Consider the following 21,351-nt stretch of genomic DNA (forward strand, 5'->3'; position numbering starts at 1 on the left):
ACCGGTATTCTTCAAAGAGCTGGAGCAAATAATCCTAAAATTTGTATGGAATCAGAAGAGACCCTGTATCGCTAAGGAAATGTTGAAAAACAAAAATAAAGCTGGGGGCATCACGTTACCTGATTTCAAGCTTTATTACAAAGCTGTGATCACCAAGACAGCATGGTACTGGCATAAAAACAGACACATAGACCAGTGGAACAGAGTAGACAGCCCAGATATGGACCCTCAACACTATGGTCAATTAATCTTTGACAAAACAGGAAAAAATATACAGTGGAAAAAAGACAGTCTCTTCAATAAATGGTGCTGGGAAAACTGGACAGCTATATGTAGAAGAGTGAAAGTCGACCATTCTCTTACACCGTACACAAAGATCATCTCAAAATGGATAAAAGACCTCAACATGAGACAGGAATCCATCAGAATCCTAGAGGACAACGTAGGCAGTAATCTCTTAGATATCAGCCACAGCAACTTCTTTCAAGATATGTCTCCAAAGGCAAAGGAAACAAAAGCAAAAATAAACTTTTGGGACTTCATCAAAATCAAAAGTTTCTGCACAGCAAAGGAAACAGTCAAAAAAACAAAGTGGCAACCCACGGAATGGGAGAAGATATTTGTAAATGACAGTACAGACAAAAGGTTGATATCCAGGATCTATAATGAATTCCTCAAACTCAACACACAAAACAGGCAAACATATCAAAAAATGGGCAGAAGATCTGAACAGACACTTCTCCAATCAAGACATACAAATGGCTATCAGACACATGAAAAAATGTTCATCATCATTAGCCCTCAGGGAGATTCAAATTAAAACCACATTGAGATATCACCTTACACCAGTTAGAATGGCCAAAATTAACAAAACAGGAAACAACATGTGTTGGAGAGGATGTAGAGAAAGGGGAACCCTCTTACACTGTTGGTGGGAATGCAAGTTGGTGCAGCCACTTTGGCGAACAGTGTGGAGATTCCTCAAGAAATTAAAAATAGAGCTTCCCTATGACCCTGCAATTGCACTCCTGGGTATTTACCCCAAGGATACAGATGTAGTGAAAAGAAGGGCCATCTGTACCCCAACGTTTATAGCAGCAATGGCCATGGTCGCCACACTATTGAAAGAACCAAGATGCCCTTCAACGGACGAATGGATAAGGAAGATGTGGTCCATATACACTATGGAGTATTATGCCTTCATCAGAAAGGATGAATACCCAACTTTTGTAGCAACATGGATGGGACTGGAAGAGATTATGCTGAGTGAAATAAGTCAAGCAGAGAGAGTCATTTATCACATGGTTTCACTTATTTGTGGAGCATAACAAGTATCATGGAGGACAAGGGGTGTTAGAGAGGAGAAGGGAGTTGAGGTAAATTGGAAGGGGAGGTGAATCACGAGAGACTATGGACTCTGAAAAACAATCTGAGGGGTTTGATGTGGCAGGGGTGGGTGGGTGGGAGGTTTGGGTACCAGGTGGTGGGTATTATAGAGGGCACAGATTGCATGGAGCACTGGGTGTGGTGAAAAAATAATGAATACTGTTTTTCTGAAAATAAACAAATTGAAAAAATTTTAAAAAATTAAAAAAAATCCCTCTTAACATTTCTTATAAGGGTGATATAGTGGTCATGAACTCCTTTAAATTTTGTTTGTTTTAAATTTTGTTTGAAACTCTTTATCTTGCCTATTTTGAGTTACAATCTTGCTGTGTAGAATATTTTTGATTGCAGATTTTTTCCTTTCAAAATTGTAATATAATCATACCACTCCCTTCTGGCCTGAAGTTTCTGCTGAAAAATCAGTTGCTAGCCTTCTGGGGTTTCACTTGTATGTAACTGTTTCGTTATTCCTTGTTGCTTTAAAATTATCTCTTTATCATTATTTTTTGTTAGTTTAATTATTACATGTCTTAGTGTGGACCTCCTTGGCTTCTTCTTGTTAGGAGCTCTGTGTGTTTTCTATAACTGGATGCCTTTTTTTTCCTCAGATTAGGAACATTTTCAGCTATTGTTTCTTCAAGTAAGTTTTCTTCCTTCTTCTCTCTCTCTTCATCTTCTGGGATCTCTGTAATGTGAATGTTATTACATTTGATGTTGTTGCAGAGTTCTTTTAATCTATTTTCATTTTTAGTTATTCTTTTTGCTGTTCAGCTTGGGTGCATTTCATTGCTCTGTTTTCCAGATCACGGATCCATTCTTCTGCATCTTCTAATCTGGTTTTGATCCCCCCTAGTGTATTCTTCTTTTCAGTTTTGGAATTCTTCAGCTCTGCTCATTCTTTTCTATATTTTCTATTTGTTGAAGTTCTCACTGAGACTCTACTTTTTTCTCAAGTCCAGTGAATATCTTTTTGACCATTACTTTGAATTCTTTATTAGGAATATTGCTTATCTTCATTTTGTTTAACTCTTTTACTATAATTTTGTTGTGTTCTTGCAGTTAGGACATATTCTTCTCTGTATTCATTTTGTCTAACTTTCTATGTTTGTTTGTTACTCCCTCAGAGTAATCCCCGGCTCCAGGGAGAGCTGCTCCCCCACTATAACCCCTACCTCCCCCCAGGCTCTCCCACTCCGTACAACCCTCCCCTATCGGGGTCCCCCCTGCCCCTGACCCACCTCTAACTCTGGCGGACATGGACCTCCCAGGAAGGGCCCCTTCCTCCCCCTCCTCCTCTGTCTTCACCCAGAACCTCCCACCCCCATCCCAAGCTGCAAACCCTCCTTTAAACTCTGTTGGACCACAGTTCAGAGGAGGCCTGTGCTGTGGTCCCCATCTGCGCTGCCACCTCCCCCCCCATAACACACTTTTTTTTTGTAGGATGAACACAGTTTTTACAATTAAAAAAAATATATATACTTATACTCCTAAATTTCTAATAGGCATGTTAAATTTAAGTTGGCTATGTCTCTTGGTCTCAAAAGTCATGGCTTGTATAGAAGAAGTCCTGAGTAAAATATATGTAAAATACAGTGCAATTCCACATGGTCACCAGAATAAGATTCTCCATAGGTTTCTCCTGTGTGAGCTGCTGTGGTTGAGCACAGTTGTCTGCAGCCCAGCCAGCTGCAGTGAACTGCTTTGTCTGCTGCAGGCACACTGGACAGAGTTTGTTATATAATCTGTTGAGAGGCTTGGATGCAGTTGCTTCAGGCTCTTGGTGAGTAAGGTCATCAATCTAACCCGATGTTTGCAATTAGCCTCTTTGCCACAGCTGCAAGTAGGCACCAAAAGGGTAGGGCTTACACCCTGCAGAGCCAGCTGGGAGGGCCACCTAAAAGAATTGCTGGCATGCTGGTTGTGGGGTTACCCTCCCTCCACAGGGCAGGAATTACTTTGGAGTGGTGCTTTCTAGGCCAGGGCTGCCTGCTGGGTATGGTGGGGCAGGAGCTGCTTTAGAAGGACACCTATCAAGGCCAGGCAGAGTTGATGAGGTGAATCCACAGGTGACACTTTGCAGGGAAAGGGCATGTAGTGTTAGCAAGGTAAACGGAGAATGTCAGCACTGGCTCTTTCAAGTGTCTGGCTACCTAGACTTGGGGGGTGGGCAGGGGAAGAGAAACTTCACCCACCAGCACTTTTTTTCCTGAAAACATCTCCTATAGATCCCCTAATCCTCATGCACATGTTCTAAGAATACTCAATAAATCTCCTTCACATATATCCCAGGCACTTTTCAAACTGCTGATTCTGTGCTGTGTCTGGGGCTGAGTCCTTTGGTATGCTGGCTTGGTAAGGGTGGGGCCTTGGTTTCCTACCATGCTCCAACATTCAGGAGTTAAGGCTGCTGATTTTTAAAACTCGTGTAAAGTCTCACTGGTTTTCAAAGTAAAAAGTGGTACGGGAGCTCATCTTCCCAGTGCAGGTCCCCAGTGCTGGGGATATCTGGTGTTGGATCTATCTTCTCACTTCTCCATGCTTGTGGTATCCCTCTTATTTGTGGTTAGTTGCATTGGGGTTCCCAGCAGAGTCTTCAACACTCCTACACTTTCAGATGTGGTCTTCTTTCTAAGATTAGCTGTGGAAGGACAACTCTGCCAGTCTTTAGGTTATTTTCAGAGTTAGTTGTACAGATTGTACAGATGTAGCTGTTATGTCTTTTTCTTTACTTTCCTCTCCTCTCTTCTGGAAATTTTTTCTTTTAAGTGGTTTCATCAAGTAACATGTCTTTAAATATCTCCTCTATGACTGCCACTTTCATGTTTTTACCTTGATCTCTTAGACTCCAAACTCATATATCCTATTTCCCACCTGACTTATACTCCTAAATTTCTAATAGGCATGTTAAATTTAAGTTAACCAGAACAGAACTCTTAATTTCCCACCTTCAAATCTGTTCTTTGTCCTCTCTTGTCCAGTTTCTCCTTTTTTTTTTTTTTTTTTCTTTTAATGGCACTGCCATTCATTCATCTGACCAAACCAGTGATGCAGAAATCATTTGTCTACCCTCCATACCTGGTAAGTCAGCAAATCTTGTCAGTTCTGTGTCTGAAATATATTTACTTTTTACTCCACTGCTAAGACCTTAGTCTAAGTCATCATCATTTCTTACTTGGATTATTGCAAGAGCCTCCTAACTTTTATTCCAGACTTTTCTTCTTTTATCCTTTCATTATTCACATAAGAACATTCAAAGTGGTGTTTAAAAATATATAAAAATCAGATATTGTCACTCCTCTCTTTAAATTGCCATACTGGCTTTTCATTGCATTTGAAAGAAAATGAAAACTCTGTAATCTATATATTCCTACATAATCTTGTATATGCCCACTAACTTTCTACTTTTAATTCACACCATTGTTCACTCAGATCCAGTTGCTCTACTTCCTTCTTTTTCTAAAAGGAACCAGGTGTGTTCTACTTTTAAACTTCTATATGTATTGTTATTTAAGTTTATTTTACTTGTTTTCTTCTTTCTTTCTTTCTTTCTTTTTTTAATTTGTATTCTCTTGTTAGAGGATTCAACATTTGTAGAACAGAACCTTTTCTATCTTATTCACACATTTCAATTCAGGAAAAAGAACACAGGTGGCTGAAAACATGGTCTCTGATATTTTTAAAATGGCACATAATGCCTTTATAGTAACTAGCTCTTTCAAACATTGCAGGTAAAGTTGAAAGTATGAATAGAAAATGATTGGTAGAACTGATATGGTAAGTATATAAAATTTGAAATGAATCCCATGAGTTTGCTGACAGAAAAATACATTATTGTCACCATGCTCAGAATTCTACCAATAGTAAATTTAGCTAGGATTGTGGTTGGGATAGAATAGAGGAGGGAGGTAGTGGTGAGATAAAATATTAAACTTTAGTAAGCTACTATATTTTAGTAGTATTTATCTAATGAAATCTTTTAGTAGTGAAAAAAAGGGGAGGAGAGGAGAGGAATAAGTCCTAGGGTAGATAAGGTGAAGGGTAGAGGTATATTTCTCCTTAAAGGGATAAAGAGTACAGAGAAGAGAGGGTGGAAGAAATACTTATAAGCCCTATTTAAATCATATTTATTTTTAAATCTACAAACAACTATCCAATTTTGAGATAGTATAAATTTAAAATCATCTTTGCTGACCATATATTACTTAAAATAACCCTTAATGTCATATTTGGCCACTGAATTATAAAGTTTTCATTCTTTGATTATAAAAAGTATATATTTAATTTTCCAAATAAATTTAAAAATATATATAGACCAGCTAAATGTTAATATATACCAAATAAATAAATTTGGTAAAAGATGACATTTTTCCTCCTAATTTTTATTATTTCTTTTCTTCTACTGGCTTGGAGCTTTGCCCCTTTTTTTGTTCCTTTGTGTGTAAGGTTAGGTTGTTTGAGAGTTTTCTTGTTTCATGAGGTAGGCCTGCATTACTATAAACTTCCCTCTTAGGACAGTTTTTAATTGATCTCAGAGATTTTGGACTATTGTGTATTTATTTTCATTTGTATTTGTGCAATTTTGAATTTCCTCTTTGCTTTCTTGGTTGACCCAGCATGTTATTTAGCTTCCATTTATCTGTGTTCTTCCAGATTTTTTCTCGTGATTTCTTATGTTGTGGTCAGAAAAGATGCATGATATGATTTCAATCTTTTTTAATTAATGAAGATTTATTTTGCAATCTAAAATGCGATGTATTCTAGAAAATCTTCCATGTATACTTGAATATGTCACTTCTGCTGCTTTTGGTTGGAATGTACTGAATATATTTGTTAGATCCATCTGGTCCAATGGGTCATTTGGAGCTGCTGTTTTCTTGTTGATTTACTTTCTGGATGATCTATCCATTGATACACATGGGGTGTTAAAGTCCCCTACTCTTATTTTATTATTGCAACTTTCTTCCTTTATGTCTGTTAATAGTTGCTTTATGTATTTAAGTGCTTGGGTGCATAAATATTTACAATTGTTATATTCTCTTGTTAGATTGTTCCCTTTATCATTATGTAGCGTCCTTCTTTGTCTCTTGCTTTAAAGTCTACTGCTATGTCATTTTTCTTTTTGCTTCAATCTGCATGGTATATATTTTCTTAGCCCTTCACTTTCAATCTGTATGTGTCCTTGGGTCTGAAATGAGTGTCTTTTGTAGGCAGCACATAGAAGGTTCTTGTTTTTTTGTTTGTTAGTTTGTTTGTTTCATTTCTTTTGATTGGAGCATTTAGTCCATTCACATTTAAAGTAACTATTAAGGGGTATGTGGCTATTGGCACTTGGTTAATTGTTTTCTCCTTGTTTTTGCAGTTCTTCTCTGTTGCTTTCTTTTCTTGTTTTTTGATGAGTTTTTTATTGTTATGCTTAGATTTCTTTCTATTTTTTGTGTATCTATTGTAGGTTTTTTGATTTGACAAGATGCCATATTTTTAAAAACAATTTATAAAGCACTATAAGAGTCACTTATGGTTTGTCTCCCTCCCAATCCCATCTTGTTTCATTTATTCTTCTACCCACTTAAGCCTCCATGTTGCATCACCACTTCCTCATATCAGGGAGATCATATGATAGTTGTCTTTCTCTGCTTGACTTATTTCGCTAAGCATGATACGCTCTAGTTCCATCCATGTTGTTGCAAATGGCAAGATTTCATTTCTTTTGATGGCTGCATACTGAGGGTTGCCGGGGGGAGGGGGTTGGGGAGAAGGGGGTGGGATTATGGACATTGGGGAGGGTATGTGATTTGGTGAGTGCTGTGAAGTGTGTAAACCTGGTGATTCACAGACCTGGGGATAAAAATATATGTATATAAAAAATATATGTTTATAAAAAATAAAAAAAAAAAAAATAAAAAAAAATAAAAAAAAAATTAAAGCACTATAAAATGGTTATAGGTTACTGTGCCCATGGATTCTGTGTTTCTAAGTATAAAAATAGTTGTTCAAATTTGTGTTAATTTATTTGAATGTAAAAATGCAGTCATTGTGATGATTATTCCAGAATTTGGTTTATTTTTATTAGCATTCTATTCTTAAGGATATTTCAGTTTTTGGGATATGTTTCCATTTTAAATGGTATACATTTAGCGAAAATGTTGTGCTTTGACCCTTGAGTGTTACTCTTGAGTGGTTTTGCTTCTGATCTCTAGTCAAGCTTTGATCACAGCATTCCATAAAACTCTCACCAGGGTCACTAGGATCTCTGTATTGCCATATCTGTTTTGCAGACTCAGGCTTCATCTTTCTGAATTTCTCAGAAGAATTTTTAGAATTTTAGAGCAATTCTTCTCTTAGCTTGTGAATTTATTCAGTGTCTCCTTTTATTTCTTTGGCCAAACTCCCTTTCTTTCATGAATTCCAAATGTTTAGGCATCATAGGGTTCAATTCTGAAACATCTTCTTTATCAATATTCAGTGATTTCAGCCAGTATATACATAAAAGCCATTTGTATACTGATGATTCCTTGGAGCTAAATCTCCATCTTTACCCTTTTTCTTAGCATAAGACATACTTGACAACTATTTTTGAAAATAAGAAGTTGCATAAAACTAAACAGAACCCATGACTTTTTTCCACTATCATCCAGTCTTTTTTCAGAGTTCTTCATTTACGTGAATGACATGTTATTCATCCCATTTCTTGGGTAAAATCTCTGGAATTATCTTTGATTCCTTTCTTTTTCTTAGTTCACACAGAATTCATTTTCAAATTCCATCATACATCCATACAAGATATGAGATTCTTTCCCCTCCACCCCCACTCACTTGTTCTCTCTCTTTCTCCCTCCCTCTAAAATAAATAAATTTTTTAAAAAGCAAGTTCATTGTCACTTAGTTTGGAACAACTGCTTTTCTCTGTTCTCCCTGAGTTCTTGTCTAGAGTCTATTCTCTACCCTCTAGATTAAGAGAGTCTTTTAAAATATAAGTCAAATATTGATGGGACTCTTCTTGTTCAAGATCTTTTAATGCCTTCTCCTCATATTTGGGATAAAATCCAGATTCCTTTCTGTGGTTCGCAATACCCCATATAATCTGATCTTTGTCTTGGTGCTCTTTCCACCGTTTTCCTACCACCCTCTCTGTTCACTGCTATCTCACCCAAATCACTCCCTTCATTTTGTTCCTTTACAGACTGAGTCTGCTGTTCTCTTTGCCTCTCTCTTCCTCATTCAGTCATGCTTTAATTCAAATGTCACAATCCCAGAAGGTGACTTTTCAAACCTTTATAAATAGTACACTCTTTCAGTTTCTGCTTTCTTATTCAGTTTTATTTTTCTACAGAGTATTTATCATAATTGAAATCACATCACACATTATTTTTTTGTTTATTATGTGCCTTCCCTAATTCAATATGAACTTCATGAGGACGGAGACTTCATTTTGCTCATTGTTTTATCCCTGGCCATCTAACTTAGTGTCTGTTAGGTACTTAGTGAGTCTTCAATGAATGTTTGTTGACTTAATGAATGAATGGCTTATATTTAGAAAAAGAATTGTGCACAAATATAAACCTTACATGATGTTTGCAGGACCTCCAAGAGAGCTTTAGTTATAAGTGAGTCACAGTGGGAATGTGAATGTCATGCAGAAAAAAAAAAATTGAGTGTGGCTGATTGTGTGAGAGAAGCACCACTCTGAGATGTGGGAGCCTGGATCCCTCACTCTTTTGTTCACCAGGATACACTTTGTAGCCTTTCTAAAAGTTTGCACACCAGATTTTGATTCAGAATTCTAGGTTAGTCTACACTTACATAGTTGTTTTAAGTTAAGCTCCCTAGAAGCAGAACTTGAGAGAGAGATTTGAGTGCCTGTGATTTATTTTGAGAGTGCTTGCAGGTAAACCTGAAAGAAGGGAGGAGAGAAGAAGGAAAGGGAGGGAGCTGAGCAGGATTGTGGTCTCAATTCAGCCTTGTCCTAGTGCACACAGCAAAGGCTCTGCATCATAAAATGGACCATAAGGTTGTTTTCTCCTTTAGTCAATGGACCACTCAGTCAATCACTGGCTTTGTGTTGTCTGATTGTGGGAAGGGAATTTTTTCAGTTAAAGTAGCACCCTTTGGTTAACCATAAGCAGCCAACACTTGTGTTATGAAGCATAGATATTCATTCATTCAACAAATATTTATTGTAGGTCTCATGAGCCAAGTACTATCAGTTGCTAAGATTCATTAGTGAATAGATATGGTTCTGCAGCATAGATGGGAAGGCAAGGAGATATTAATCAAACAAGCATGCAATCATGATTAGACACATACTGAATTATAACCCTGACCTCTAAATAATAAATCAAAGCGGTATTATAGAAACAAATCCATGATATTGTATAGATAATGGTTTCTTAACAATGGTCCTTACTGTAATTCTTAAGAAAGATTGTTTGAATTCTTTATCATAGAAAACATTATCTAATGCTAGTAGTATATTAATCCAATATTTCTCAGGCTTATTTGAAACCTCAAATAGAATTTAAAAAATGTATTTTCAGTCTGAAACCATGTTGGTGTACAAGTCCTATACTTGATCAATGTTTAAGTTGAAGGGAACTAAGGTCTTGTGTTGGATGGTAATTATTTTTTGTCTTTTAGAAATTATACCCCTAAATCCTATCACTTACTGGCCAACACAAAAAATAAGGATCTTGAATTTGTGGACTATTCAATTTCATAGATTGCATATGATCCTTTAGTTCATGTGGAGTTTCATTGAAGTCATTGAAATGTTATGAAATTTTCACCACTATAAGGCTGCCATAACTGTGCTTAAAAAGAGCAAAATTTAAAGGACAAAAGGTAATGTGAATAAATAGGTATATATCACCAAGTCCAAGCAAATTTTGAGAATTCAGTATAAGGGTTAAGATCTGCCAAGACTATAATAGGAAATCTTGTTTTATACATTAAATTATTAGGAGGAAATACACAGAACACTTTTTTGTTCAAAAACATTTTTAATGACCAGTAAATTGGATATCAGTAAATATCCACTAGTAACTCCTAATTTTTATCTAAGGTCTATTTTCACCTTAACAAAATTTTTTATATGGTATTTTGGAAACAACTGAACTAAAAAATAAGCCAGCTAATGAACAACATGTCAGTAAAATAGTGCATTTCTTACTTTCTTTGCCACAGAGCAAAAATTTCAAAAGTATATAATTCTCTTGAAGTGTCATCAAACCATTTCTTTAGGAGAATGCAGTAGTAGCAAAAATAACAAGGCTTATTTTCAGTAATTCTATTCATACCTCAAATCCTTGTGGTCTTCCTAGACTCTCTTTAATATGTTTCCATGCAACAAGAATCTCTGACACAGACATACTTGTAGCCTTGACATCTGTGGGAGCAGCACTGGGTTCTGTACAAAGGAAAATGGAAATAATATCTGTGATGGTAACACGTTGTCTATGAAAACGTTGCACCTGAATCTGTCAGGTGTTACCACCTTCTACCTTATTTTTGAAATGAGGTGCTATGGTAGCTATGAAAAACATAACAAGATAAAAAGATGATCTTTTTGGATTTCTATACTTGGGTCAAGTCTCATCAATATTTTACCAATGACAAATGACAAAATTAGCAAGACAAGCAAAGATCTTTATCCTTGTATTAACCAGGACATTTCTGGAGATGTTAAATTGTCTGACAAATTATCTGCCAGTCTAACATAATGATCAAAAGCATGGACTAGAGAATCAAGCTCGGCTATTTTGCTGCTGTTGTTTTCACCTTCAAAAATTTTTATTTATTTGCATTTAGGCAAGTTGTTTTGACTTTTTCTATGCTCCAGTTCCCTCATTTGTAATATCGGCATAATAAGAGTACTTATCTCAGAGGCTTTTAAGTTTTGTTTTTGCTGGAATAATTGATATAAAACATTTAGCACGATGCTTGGCACTTAAAATATTAATTCACAAAATACCTTTTATTGTTAATTTATTTTATTTTTTACCTTGCAGGCACAAATAGAGTAAACATTTCATTAGTTTTTTTTTTTTTTTTTAATTGTTGTTCTTGTTCCAACCTCAAAACTACATTTCTATGATTGTATAAGGAATGTGATAGGAATCATGATTTTTAAAAGGCATCCATTGACTTTTAAGACAGTTATATGCTGAAAAGGAAAATCCCTGGAGGTCTCAATCCTACTGCTCAAAGTACATTTTCATTTGTTCCTACACTTGATGACTTTTCTCACATTTTTTTCCCAAATATACCATGTCTGACTGGCATCCATCAAGAGGTGCACTTTATTTGAGGTTGCACTGTATGTGAGGAACAAAATGTTTTCAGCTTTGACGTTGCTGAATCATAAATACTATGTCACAAACACTCGTTAAATGAAATGGCAAAATAAAGGCCATACTTCAGTTCAAACAGTTCTGTACAAAGTTAATTTAAAAAACTCCTTTGTAGAGACTTTAATACTAACCCATATCACTGGTAAGACTTCAGATTAAACTATTGAAAACGTTTTGTTTGTTTGTTTAGATTCAGGGAGCTATACATCAAAGCTGAGTTGTAACTAAAATATTTAAAAATCATTTTTAGAGATAGTAAAGGAATTATAAACATTTTCTGAGAGCTTCGTTTTTCTAATGAAAGGTAGTCACACATCTACCTAGAGAAACTTTATGTATTATTAATGAAAATTATCAATGAAAAACATCTACCCTTGTTACTATAAAAGAAAACCAGGAAAGACTTTTCCAAAGGTACTTGTTTGTACTGAGTAATGATTATCTTCTGATAAAACTAAATCACATGTTATAATTATGTTAATTCAAAATGCTTTAGTAAATTCACATTAATCTTTACATAGGAGCCGACATTATTCCAGCTATGGTATAAATTGCAATTTCTCATTCTGTCACCTTTTGAATATCTTTTATTATTTTCTTTATTCACTGGTTTCCCTCACTCCATTTTCCAACTTCCTAGTATCTGGCATTTTCATGATTAAAAAAGAAAAGAAAAGAAAAAAACTGGAGAACTTCTATCAGAATTCTGATCACCAGACTTGCAACAAGATTTTTTTTTTCGTTGTTACTTAGTAGGAGTTAAAATTCTTTATTTTTGCAAACAAATGAAAGGAAATGGTGATGTTCTTAAGGTGTGTACAACCTGATCTCCAGGATTTAAGGTATGATTTATTTCAAAGACAGCCACACTTGGGGTATCATTTGTTATTCACAAGCAATTTTGCTTATCTTTTAAATTAATGCATTACAGAGATTTGTGTGCCACATGTTTTCTTTCAGCTTTTTTTTTTTTTTTATTATTGAAGCAATTACATCATTGTCAAAGAAGATTGCGGGGAGATAAATAATTTCAGGAATATAAAACGGTGGTTGGGTAGAAGTCTTTCTATCCCTCTTTATCCTTAGAGAAAGGAATAATTTCTCTCTCCGCTTTCTGTAGCACTGCACAACCTTAAGTAGTTTTCTCAAATAGAAATAAGAAAGTTTTAAAAAATAAAGAAAAGTTTAAAGGAAAAGAAAAAATATTCAGAAATCTATTTCCTAAACAAGCACCCTGAATTTCTGTTTAAAAGCTCTGAGGATTTTAAATCAGGATCAGACCCAAGCAGACATGTCACAGATACATTCTTGGGGGTTAATATTATAATTGCATCTCATTGAATGAAGGCAGATGAATCAAACAGAACTTAAGAGTCATTTTTTTTTTAACGTGTTTCACCTTCTAGATGTAAAGAGTATCAGAAATAAACCCATGTTGATCTAAATGAGAAATTTTGGCATGTAAAAAAAAAAAGTGATATCCGTGGGTTTACTTCCAGAAGGTTCAGTATATATTGTTATAGCCAATGATTGAAAGGTTTTTCTGTAAGCAAGAGTACTGACTAGATCACTAGTTTGGATTGGAATTGGCTCTTCTGTTTGAGTATCCCATTGTAACTGAATAATGGAAGGTAAGAAAGAAAACTAGAAAACTATAAACTAAACTAGTTTTAAAACTAAAGGTTTAAGTTTTAGTTTTAAAACTAAAACTAGAAAGAAGTTAGTAAGTCACTTGAATCAAAGATCATAAATTCATGGCCAGTGGGTCTTTAGTCATGCTTTGTATGGCCCAATAATACATTAATTTATTTCAACAGTTCATATAAAAGAATTTCTGGCTTCTTTATGGAAAAAAGAAGAAAATTGGTGATACGAAGTCTGAATTTGTGGATATCGGTAGATGAGAATTAGCAGTTCATCTCATTAGTCAGGACATAGTCTTTTCAGTTTGCCAGAGTCCCTACCACTACCTATTATCTCACGCTGGGACTACTTCACTTATTTATATCTCCTACTGCAACTTATAGGATTTTGAGTTATGGACCTATGTTTTAGATCCACGTCCTCATTTTGCAGATGAAAATGTGACATGTACACAGGTTGATTTTCCCGAACTCTGCTTCTGGCTCTGAAAAGAACCCCAACTAGAGCTCAGGTCTCAAGTACTCTTTCCTCTGTTGTTTTTATATTGGTGCAAGGCAGTAGCTGGCTCATTCTATATTTCTTAGTCAGCTTTGAGGTAGACAAGAGATTTCGGAGGGAACATATAGTTCGTTTTCTTGTTGCTCAATTACTTCTAAATAACTGACAGAGGTATAGATGGAATACAATTAAAAACAAACAACAACAAAAAATAGATGAGGGGAACAGCCAAAGGTAATAATAATTGCCATTTATTGAGGGTTTGTTATGTGCCTAGTGTTATTCACAATTCTTTACATGAATTTATTAATCCTTCCAAGAACCCTGCTATCTCTATCACTATTTCTGCCAATAAAGAAATTGAGAGGCAGAGTCAAGCAGCTTGCCCAAGTTCACATAGCTGCTAGAGAGTGGAGAGAGGATTTCAACACATCAATTAGGTTGTAAATGCCATGCTGTTCCACTTCTGTGCATTTATCTGTGTTCACACACATGATGCTTTTCCTTGTATTATTGCTTTCTTCTCTCCTTGTTGTACCACACCAAATTTCTCTAGAAGAGTATTATTGTTGGGGTCCCTACTTGGGCTCTCTACTCTAAGTCTTGTTAGAAGCCACCCTAAACCCTGTCATCTCTTATTTAACTTTACTGCAGCCTTACTGTCAGCTCCTTGTATTCCTGTTTCATGGAATTTTTGATAAATCTGAACCACAATTGCACTGCTTCTCATAGATCCTATTATATTCAGGCATTTCTGAAACTCTCCTGATCTGTAAATAACAATGTGTTTCCTGCCACTCTCACTTCATTATACTCAAGAAATCCGAGGAATATTCAGGGACTTATTTCAGAGACTGTACTAATGGTATGTGTAATAGACTTAAAGACTTAAAAAGATTTTGTTTTTCTTTTACTTATGATGATATTAATTAGGCCATGGCTAACTCCTTCACTCCAGTCTTGGGATGTAAAGTGGACAAGCTGATTGATAGATTTCAGTTTCTGTCAGATTAAAAATTTTGAACAGCATTACCATGTTCATGAATTTAGATGATATATTTGTATTAAGTGACTTAGCAGCTGGAGTTCTCCAAGTAAGATGGGGGATGTGCTTGCAATATTGATTATACATCTGACTTCCCAGGAGGGGTGGGTAACAGCATTAATCAAAGGAGGGTTTAATAAACTCCTTGGGAGAAAGGGTTATGGTTTCATTATTTAAAAATTCAGCGAAGACCGCTGTAGTTGAACTTTTACAGGCACTAATCCAAGTGGATCATCTGGCAAAGACAGGAAATTATTCCTTGTATTTTACAACTAATATGCCAATTTATTAATTTTCAAGCTCACATAAATCCCACTGAGTACGAATTGATCTGGAGAATAACACCTCATGAATGTTGGGTTTTAATTTGGGCTGTGGTAGCTCCATTTGCAAGGAGATAATTGCATATCATTTTCTGCAAATGAGGAGAGGATTCTTGGTTTTAACAAAAAGTAAAGCAGTATACTTTTCACATACAAGGCAAAAGCCAAATAAACTAGAGAAAGCTAAGTCTTATCACAAATAAATAAATCTTTCAAACTATAATTTATCTATATCAAATCTCCATTATTCTATTAGATATAATTGAATGCTCAGGTTCTTTTGCTTTCAAAACTCTAGTAGTAAGAACTAAGTGGAAAATGGATATAAGTTTGACTAAAAACTATTTCTAGATATGTAGAAGTGAAAGCCAAAAAAACTACCATGCATTATAAATTACTATGTTGCAACTTTGCTCTCATTTAAAAAACAGAGTTGTTTCCAGAATGAGGGTATTGTATAGGATTACAGCATATCCCAGGGATTTAAACTCAAATCAAGATTAGAATGCACATAATTCTTGCTTGGTTTAAAGGGTGTAAATAGTGATACATGTGCAAGGTGTACAGAAGTCTTGGTAGACAAATGTCTCTCCTTCCAGGATTATCTAGAGTCATTTAGGGTTACTTCTGTTGCTGAAATCTTGAAAGGTTTCCAAGGCACAAGAGCATTAACAGAAGAATTCTTTGGAGCTTTTCTGACAGTATTCTGTGGTAGCAGTCTACTTTGGATTCACAAGAGTCAAGGTCACTTCTCAAGTGATTTATCAAGAACCAATATTATAAATGACAAATTCTTTCACTAAAGATCACATTCAAAATTTTCCTATAATAATGTAATTCTCACTCTCATTCCAATTACCTTTCCTCTTTTTTTTAAATTTTTTATTTCTTTTCAGCGTAACAGTATTCATTGTTTTTGTACCACTCCCAGTGCTCCATGCAATCTGTGCCCTCTCCAATACCCACCACCTGGTTCCCCCAACCTCCCACCCTCCCGCCCCTTCAAAATCCTCAGATTGTTTTTAAGAGTCCATAGTCTCTCATGGTTCACCTCCCCTTCCAATTTCCCTCAACTCCCTTCTCCTCTCCATCTCCCCTTGTCCTCCATGCTATTTGTAATTGCCTTTCTTGAGAGGAAAAGAAAGGAATGGAAGGTGTGAGGCATGCACATAAGCACTTATAGAAGTATCCTCTGGATGTGCGTGTCATCCATCATTGATGTACCACTGAGAAATAGGTTGAGAAATAGTATTGCAAGGTTTGTCTTGAAGACCTTGCTTCCTTTCAAACAACATGAATTTTGGTGGCACACGTTTTCTTCCTGCCTTGGTGCTGGCTGTGAAAGGTGGCTTTTCCATGGTACTCCAAGCATGTAGCTAGTCATCTTTCTATGAAGAAGAATTATGCCTGTGAACAAAGATAGAATGCCAGCCCCAATCCTCTTGTTCTTTACTTTATCAAAAAATATGGTAGGCTTTTGAGGTACTAAGCAAGTGGACTAGGTTAGTGGAAGAACAAAGGTGCAGAATTTGTCTTATGGAGAACTACGGCCTCAATCAGATCAGTTGGGCTTTGGGCAAGGGTATGATGACAAAGGCACACTCTGAATCTGTATGAATGTCCTCCAACATAGAGAAGTGGAAATTGCACTGGCATGAGTACACTATATAGTATATCTTATAAGTTCATTACAGTCCTTGACTCTTAAAAAATGGTTTAATATTCAACATGTTCACTCTTTTAAAGTAAAGCAATTTTCCTATCTAGGAAAATTAAAAATTAGAGTATTTAAAATTATAGAATAAATTGACAAACTTTGATATTCAGATTTGTAATGGCTTCTAGAGATATTCTAGTTCAGGACTTTCATTTTTAAAGTGGAAGAAGAAAAAGATCCAGAGAGGTGGATAAACTATAAGATTTTAGTTAGAGGGGCACCTGGGTGGCTCAGTGGGTTAAAGCCGCTGCCTTTGGCTTGGGTCATGACTCCCAGAGTTCTGGGATCGAGCCCCATATCTGGTTCTTTGTTCGGCAGGGAGCCTGCTTCCTTCTGTCTCTCTGCCTACTTGTGATCTCTGTCTGTTAAATAAATAAATAAAATCTTAAAAAAAAAAAAGATTTTAGTTAGCAGATTGAAACTTTGACTGTCCATCTCAGGCAAATGCTCTTTCTTTCCATTGTCCTACTATTCCTAGTTGGCACGGTTTAATGATGTTAAAACTTTACTCATATTTACACAAAAAGTTCCAAATTAGTAAATTTCACTAGTGAGCAAATGCCAAATACAAGTTTCAATTTTGTTGTTAGAACAAAAGTAGGGACACCTGGGTGGCTCAGTCAGTTAAGCATCTCCTTTTGGCTTGGGTCATGATCTCAGATCTAGCTCTGCTTCTCCCTCTCCCCCTCCTCCTGCTCATCCTCTCTCCTTCTCTCCCTTTCTCTCTCTCAAATAAATAAATACACTTTTTTAATACTAAAAAAAAAAGCAGACTATCTAGATTTAATTTGCCTGGTATCATTCATATGTCAATCTACCAAAATAAATGAAGTGTTACTATGAAATATGTTATAGCAACAACCTCAGGGTCTTAAAAAATACGCATATTTCCTATCTAGGTTGAAAGAGTAATCTCCAAAGGCAAGCTATTTCAAGTTTAAGGAAACACAGTATAAACAACCCACCGTGATTGCTATAATTTAATTTCAAAGCAAAGGTTGACAAGGAACATACAAATCTTGATTTCTTAAAGGTAGCACTGGTGTTACTCTACAAAGCTTGCTCACAAACCTTTCCAGTTTACCTTCGGTGACCTTTGGAGTTATGTGCTTGATAATTAAGTTGAAGAAATTTTAAAGCAACAAGATGGATTTCCTGAACAAAATCTGTACTTCAAAATAGATATTTTCAGTAACAAATAGTGCAAAATATTATTATATATATTATAGTAAAATAACAAAATATTATTATTATATACATTCTGATGAGAGAGTTTAGAGTAGTAGTTAAAAGCATGAGCTTTGGAGCCATACAGATGCAGGTTCAAATCCCAGCTGTGTCACTTACTATAGTTACTTACAATTCTCTCACTTACTGGTGTGAATTTGAGTGTGTTTCTTTATTTCTCTGAGCCTCAGCTTCCTGAAAAGTATATTAGGGTTTGAGATTGCTACTTCCTGTTTGGTTGTAAGAGTTAAATTAAACAAATCTAAGTAATATGGTACTTCTGCTGTATCTAGGAACACTTCAGATACTTAAGATGCTAAGTGCATGGGTATCTCACTGGAACACCTATGATTCCTTGTTATTACTTGATTCTTCACTTTTTCTGGTCATTATCACTAGGATAAACTTTCTACTTCTGCTTCAGAATTTGGTTCTATATTAAAAAAAAAAAAACAACAACTCAGGGCTATTTGTACTGAAAAACTGCACCTTACATAAATCAGACACTATTTTTGTGCTTCAATATTCAAATGACCTTTTTCCCACCCCCAACCCCTGCCATGTAGCTCATGTGTGCAACAATGTTTCATCCATATAACATCCACATAACATCCATAATAAAACATGGAATGTAAATAATAGGGATAAAGAAACTGACCTCCTTCAGCTGAGCAGATAACCACAATCTGACTGAAAGGTCCATCTCCTTTATTGTTATAAACACCAACCTTCACTTCGAAGGGAGTAAGAGGAGGAACACTTTCATCTCGATAAATGAATTTTGAAGCTTCAGAGGATGTCACCATTTTTTCCTTCCAGCCACGTGTTCCATTGGGCCTGAAAGCCACAATATAGCCGAAGCCTTCCCCATTCTGAAATTCTTCAGATACTGGCTAAAGAAGAAAAATACAATTAATGATCAGCAAATTAACTGATTAAAACAGCCACTTCTCCCAAAATTTATTTTTTCTTTTTAAATAATGGATAACCAGAGAAATGGAGATTTTCAAATCTGTAATGCTACACTGGAAGACAATCACTTAGTATAGAAAAATCACTTAGTAGTCTTTGGAAGCTTAAAAGGAGTTAAAAGCAAAAGATAAAAACTTAAATAATATCAGTTGGTATTTAAGAATAGTATCAAGGGTCCTGAAAACTCTTGGAGTGAAACAAATTTAAACCTGTTAGTCATGTATATGAAATGAACCTTCCACACTAGAATTTAGCATGTTGGGGAAAACTGTCATATGGTCTGGTGGTCAGAAAAATCTGTTGCTGGAAATGCTCTGCAGAGTCCTTTGTGCAGAAAAACAGGAACTATTAATGTAAGACCTTCCTTATGGTATTTTCTTTTTCATTTGCTTTTGTGCTTTATTAATGTGAAAAATCAGAAAAGAATATTTGTTCAAGTAATTGTTATACTATCTGCTTATATTTAAATTTGTTAAACAGGCATAAACACCATAGAAAGGAGTAATTATGATTGACTAGTTAGTTAAAGGAGCAGTCACCAGCCACTTCCTAGCATAATGCTTGACACATAGATACCAAATATATATTTGTTGAAACATGTTTTTTTCTTCTTTTGAATTTTGATTTGAGGAAAAACTGTATTGAGTAGAGAAAGAGAGACAAAGCTTATTATATCAAAGTTTTATAGACTAAATGTTTTTGTCCCCCTAAAATTCATATAATGATATCTTAACCCCTAATGTGATGGTATTAAGAGGTGAAGATTTTGGTAGGTTATTAGATTATGAGGGCGGAGCACTTAGGAATGGGAGTAGTACCCCTCTTGCCCCTCTGCCAGTGAGAAAATGGCCCTCTGTTAGGCAGAGAGCAGGCTATCACCAGACTGGAATCCGCTGGTGACTTGATTTTAAATTTCCAGGCTCTGAACAGTAAGAAATATTTTTCTGTCATTCATAACTCACCCCCAGTCTATGGTATTCTTATTTTAGCATTGGGTCTAAGACATGAAGCTGAAAGATAAGGAAGTTTCTTAAACTCATTTAAAGAGAAATTATTCAATCTCTCTGTACCAAGTACAGATCCTATATATGTAGCCTTATTTTCTAAGGAATCAACAAGTCTGACAACTGAGTACAGGCATCCTTACCTCCCAGGCTATGACTAACTCATGCCTTCTTCCACTTCTTCCACTTACGTTGGTGGGTGCTGTCTTTGGAACTGTAAATGAAAAATGGGCTAAAGTGAGGACAATAAATAGATGTTTAATTTAAGAGAATATGTAAGAACACATTATGACCCTATTTGGTCTTAAAAATCCCAAAACAATCAATCAGAATTGAAGTTACAGTGGCCATATTCAATATTAATTAAAACAAAATGTTTGTGACAGATACCCTGTTTTCAAATCTGTATAGGAGAGTTTGATACATATTTTTCATGGCAACATAATACATTATCAAACCAGTCGCCTGGTAAATGCTCTGTGGTAGTAAAGTTGAAATCTCAATAACACTAAAGTTAAGGACATCTACTAATGATTAAATTTCATTTTACAAATTTTCTCCTTTCTGATGATGTGACTCTTCCATGGCCTCAGGGCTTGCAGAACTCTGAGAAAGTCTATGGGTTGACTTACTACTTACTGCTTTACCAGAACCCGCAGGAAGTTCCAGTTTAAAGAAAAGACAACAGTTCCACAGAGTGAGAACCTATTTAAATAAATAAACATTAAAAAAATAAAAAAAACTATCAAGAATGGATCTTTTGGAGTGTCTGGGTGACTCAGTGGGTTAAAAGCCTCTGCCTTCGGCTCAGGTCATGATGCCAGGGTCTTAAGATTGAGCCCTACATTGGGCTCTGTGCTCTATGGGGAGCCTGCTTCCTCCTCTCTCTCTGCCTGCCTCTCAAATAACTAAATAAAATATTAAAAAAAAAAGAATGGAACTCTTTGTAACCCACAAAATACATAAGCACCCAGTGAAAGTTTTTCAAATGAGTAACTATTAAAAGAATAAATGTCTCAAAGGAATAAATTTCTCCTTCATTGCACCAAAACACAAAATCTGCAGTTGAAAGGGAACATTTTCAAAGGAAGAACTGTTAAATGAAGACCATTAAAAGAAATCATTTTCCAGGCTATGAGTCTGCATTAACAATTTTACACTTCAGCGTTGCCTTTATGTCCTTGCATAT

General features: G+C 35.6%; 1 protein-coding gene across 1 annotated transcript in view; it reads right to left on the reverse strand.

Moving 5' to 3' along the window:
* The window catches only part of CNTN5 (contactin 5), a 1,361,366-nt gene that overhangs the window by 48,421 nt on the left and 1,291,594 nt on the right, over nucleotides 1–21,351 (reverse strand). Inside the window, exons 19-21 of the mRNA XM_059185809.1 lie at nucleotides 20,306–20,376; nucleotides 18,845–19,079; nucleotides 10,680–10,789 (exon numbers count right to left, since the gene is read on the reverse strand). Coding sequence (XP_059041792.1) covers nucleotides 10,680–10,789; nucleotides 18,845–19,079; nucleotides 20,306–20,376 — 416 coding nt within the window. The remainder of the gene's footprint in view (nucleotides 1–10,679; nucleotides 10,790–18,844; nucleotides 19,080–20,305; nucleotides 20,377–21,351) is intronic.

This window comes from Mustela lutreola, chromosome 1 (genome assembly GCF_030435805.1).
Source record: "Mustela lutreola isolate mMusLut2 chromosome 1, mMusLut2.pri, whole genome shotgun sequence".
Taxonomy (NCBI): domain Eukaryota; kingdom Metazoa; phylum Chordata; class Mammalia; order Carnivora; family Mustelidae; genus Mustela; species Mustela lutreola.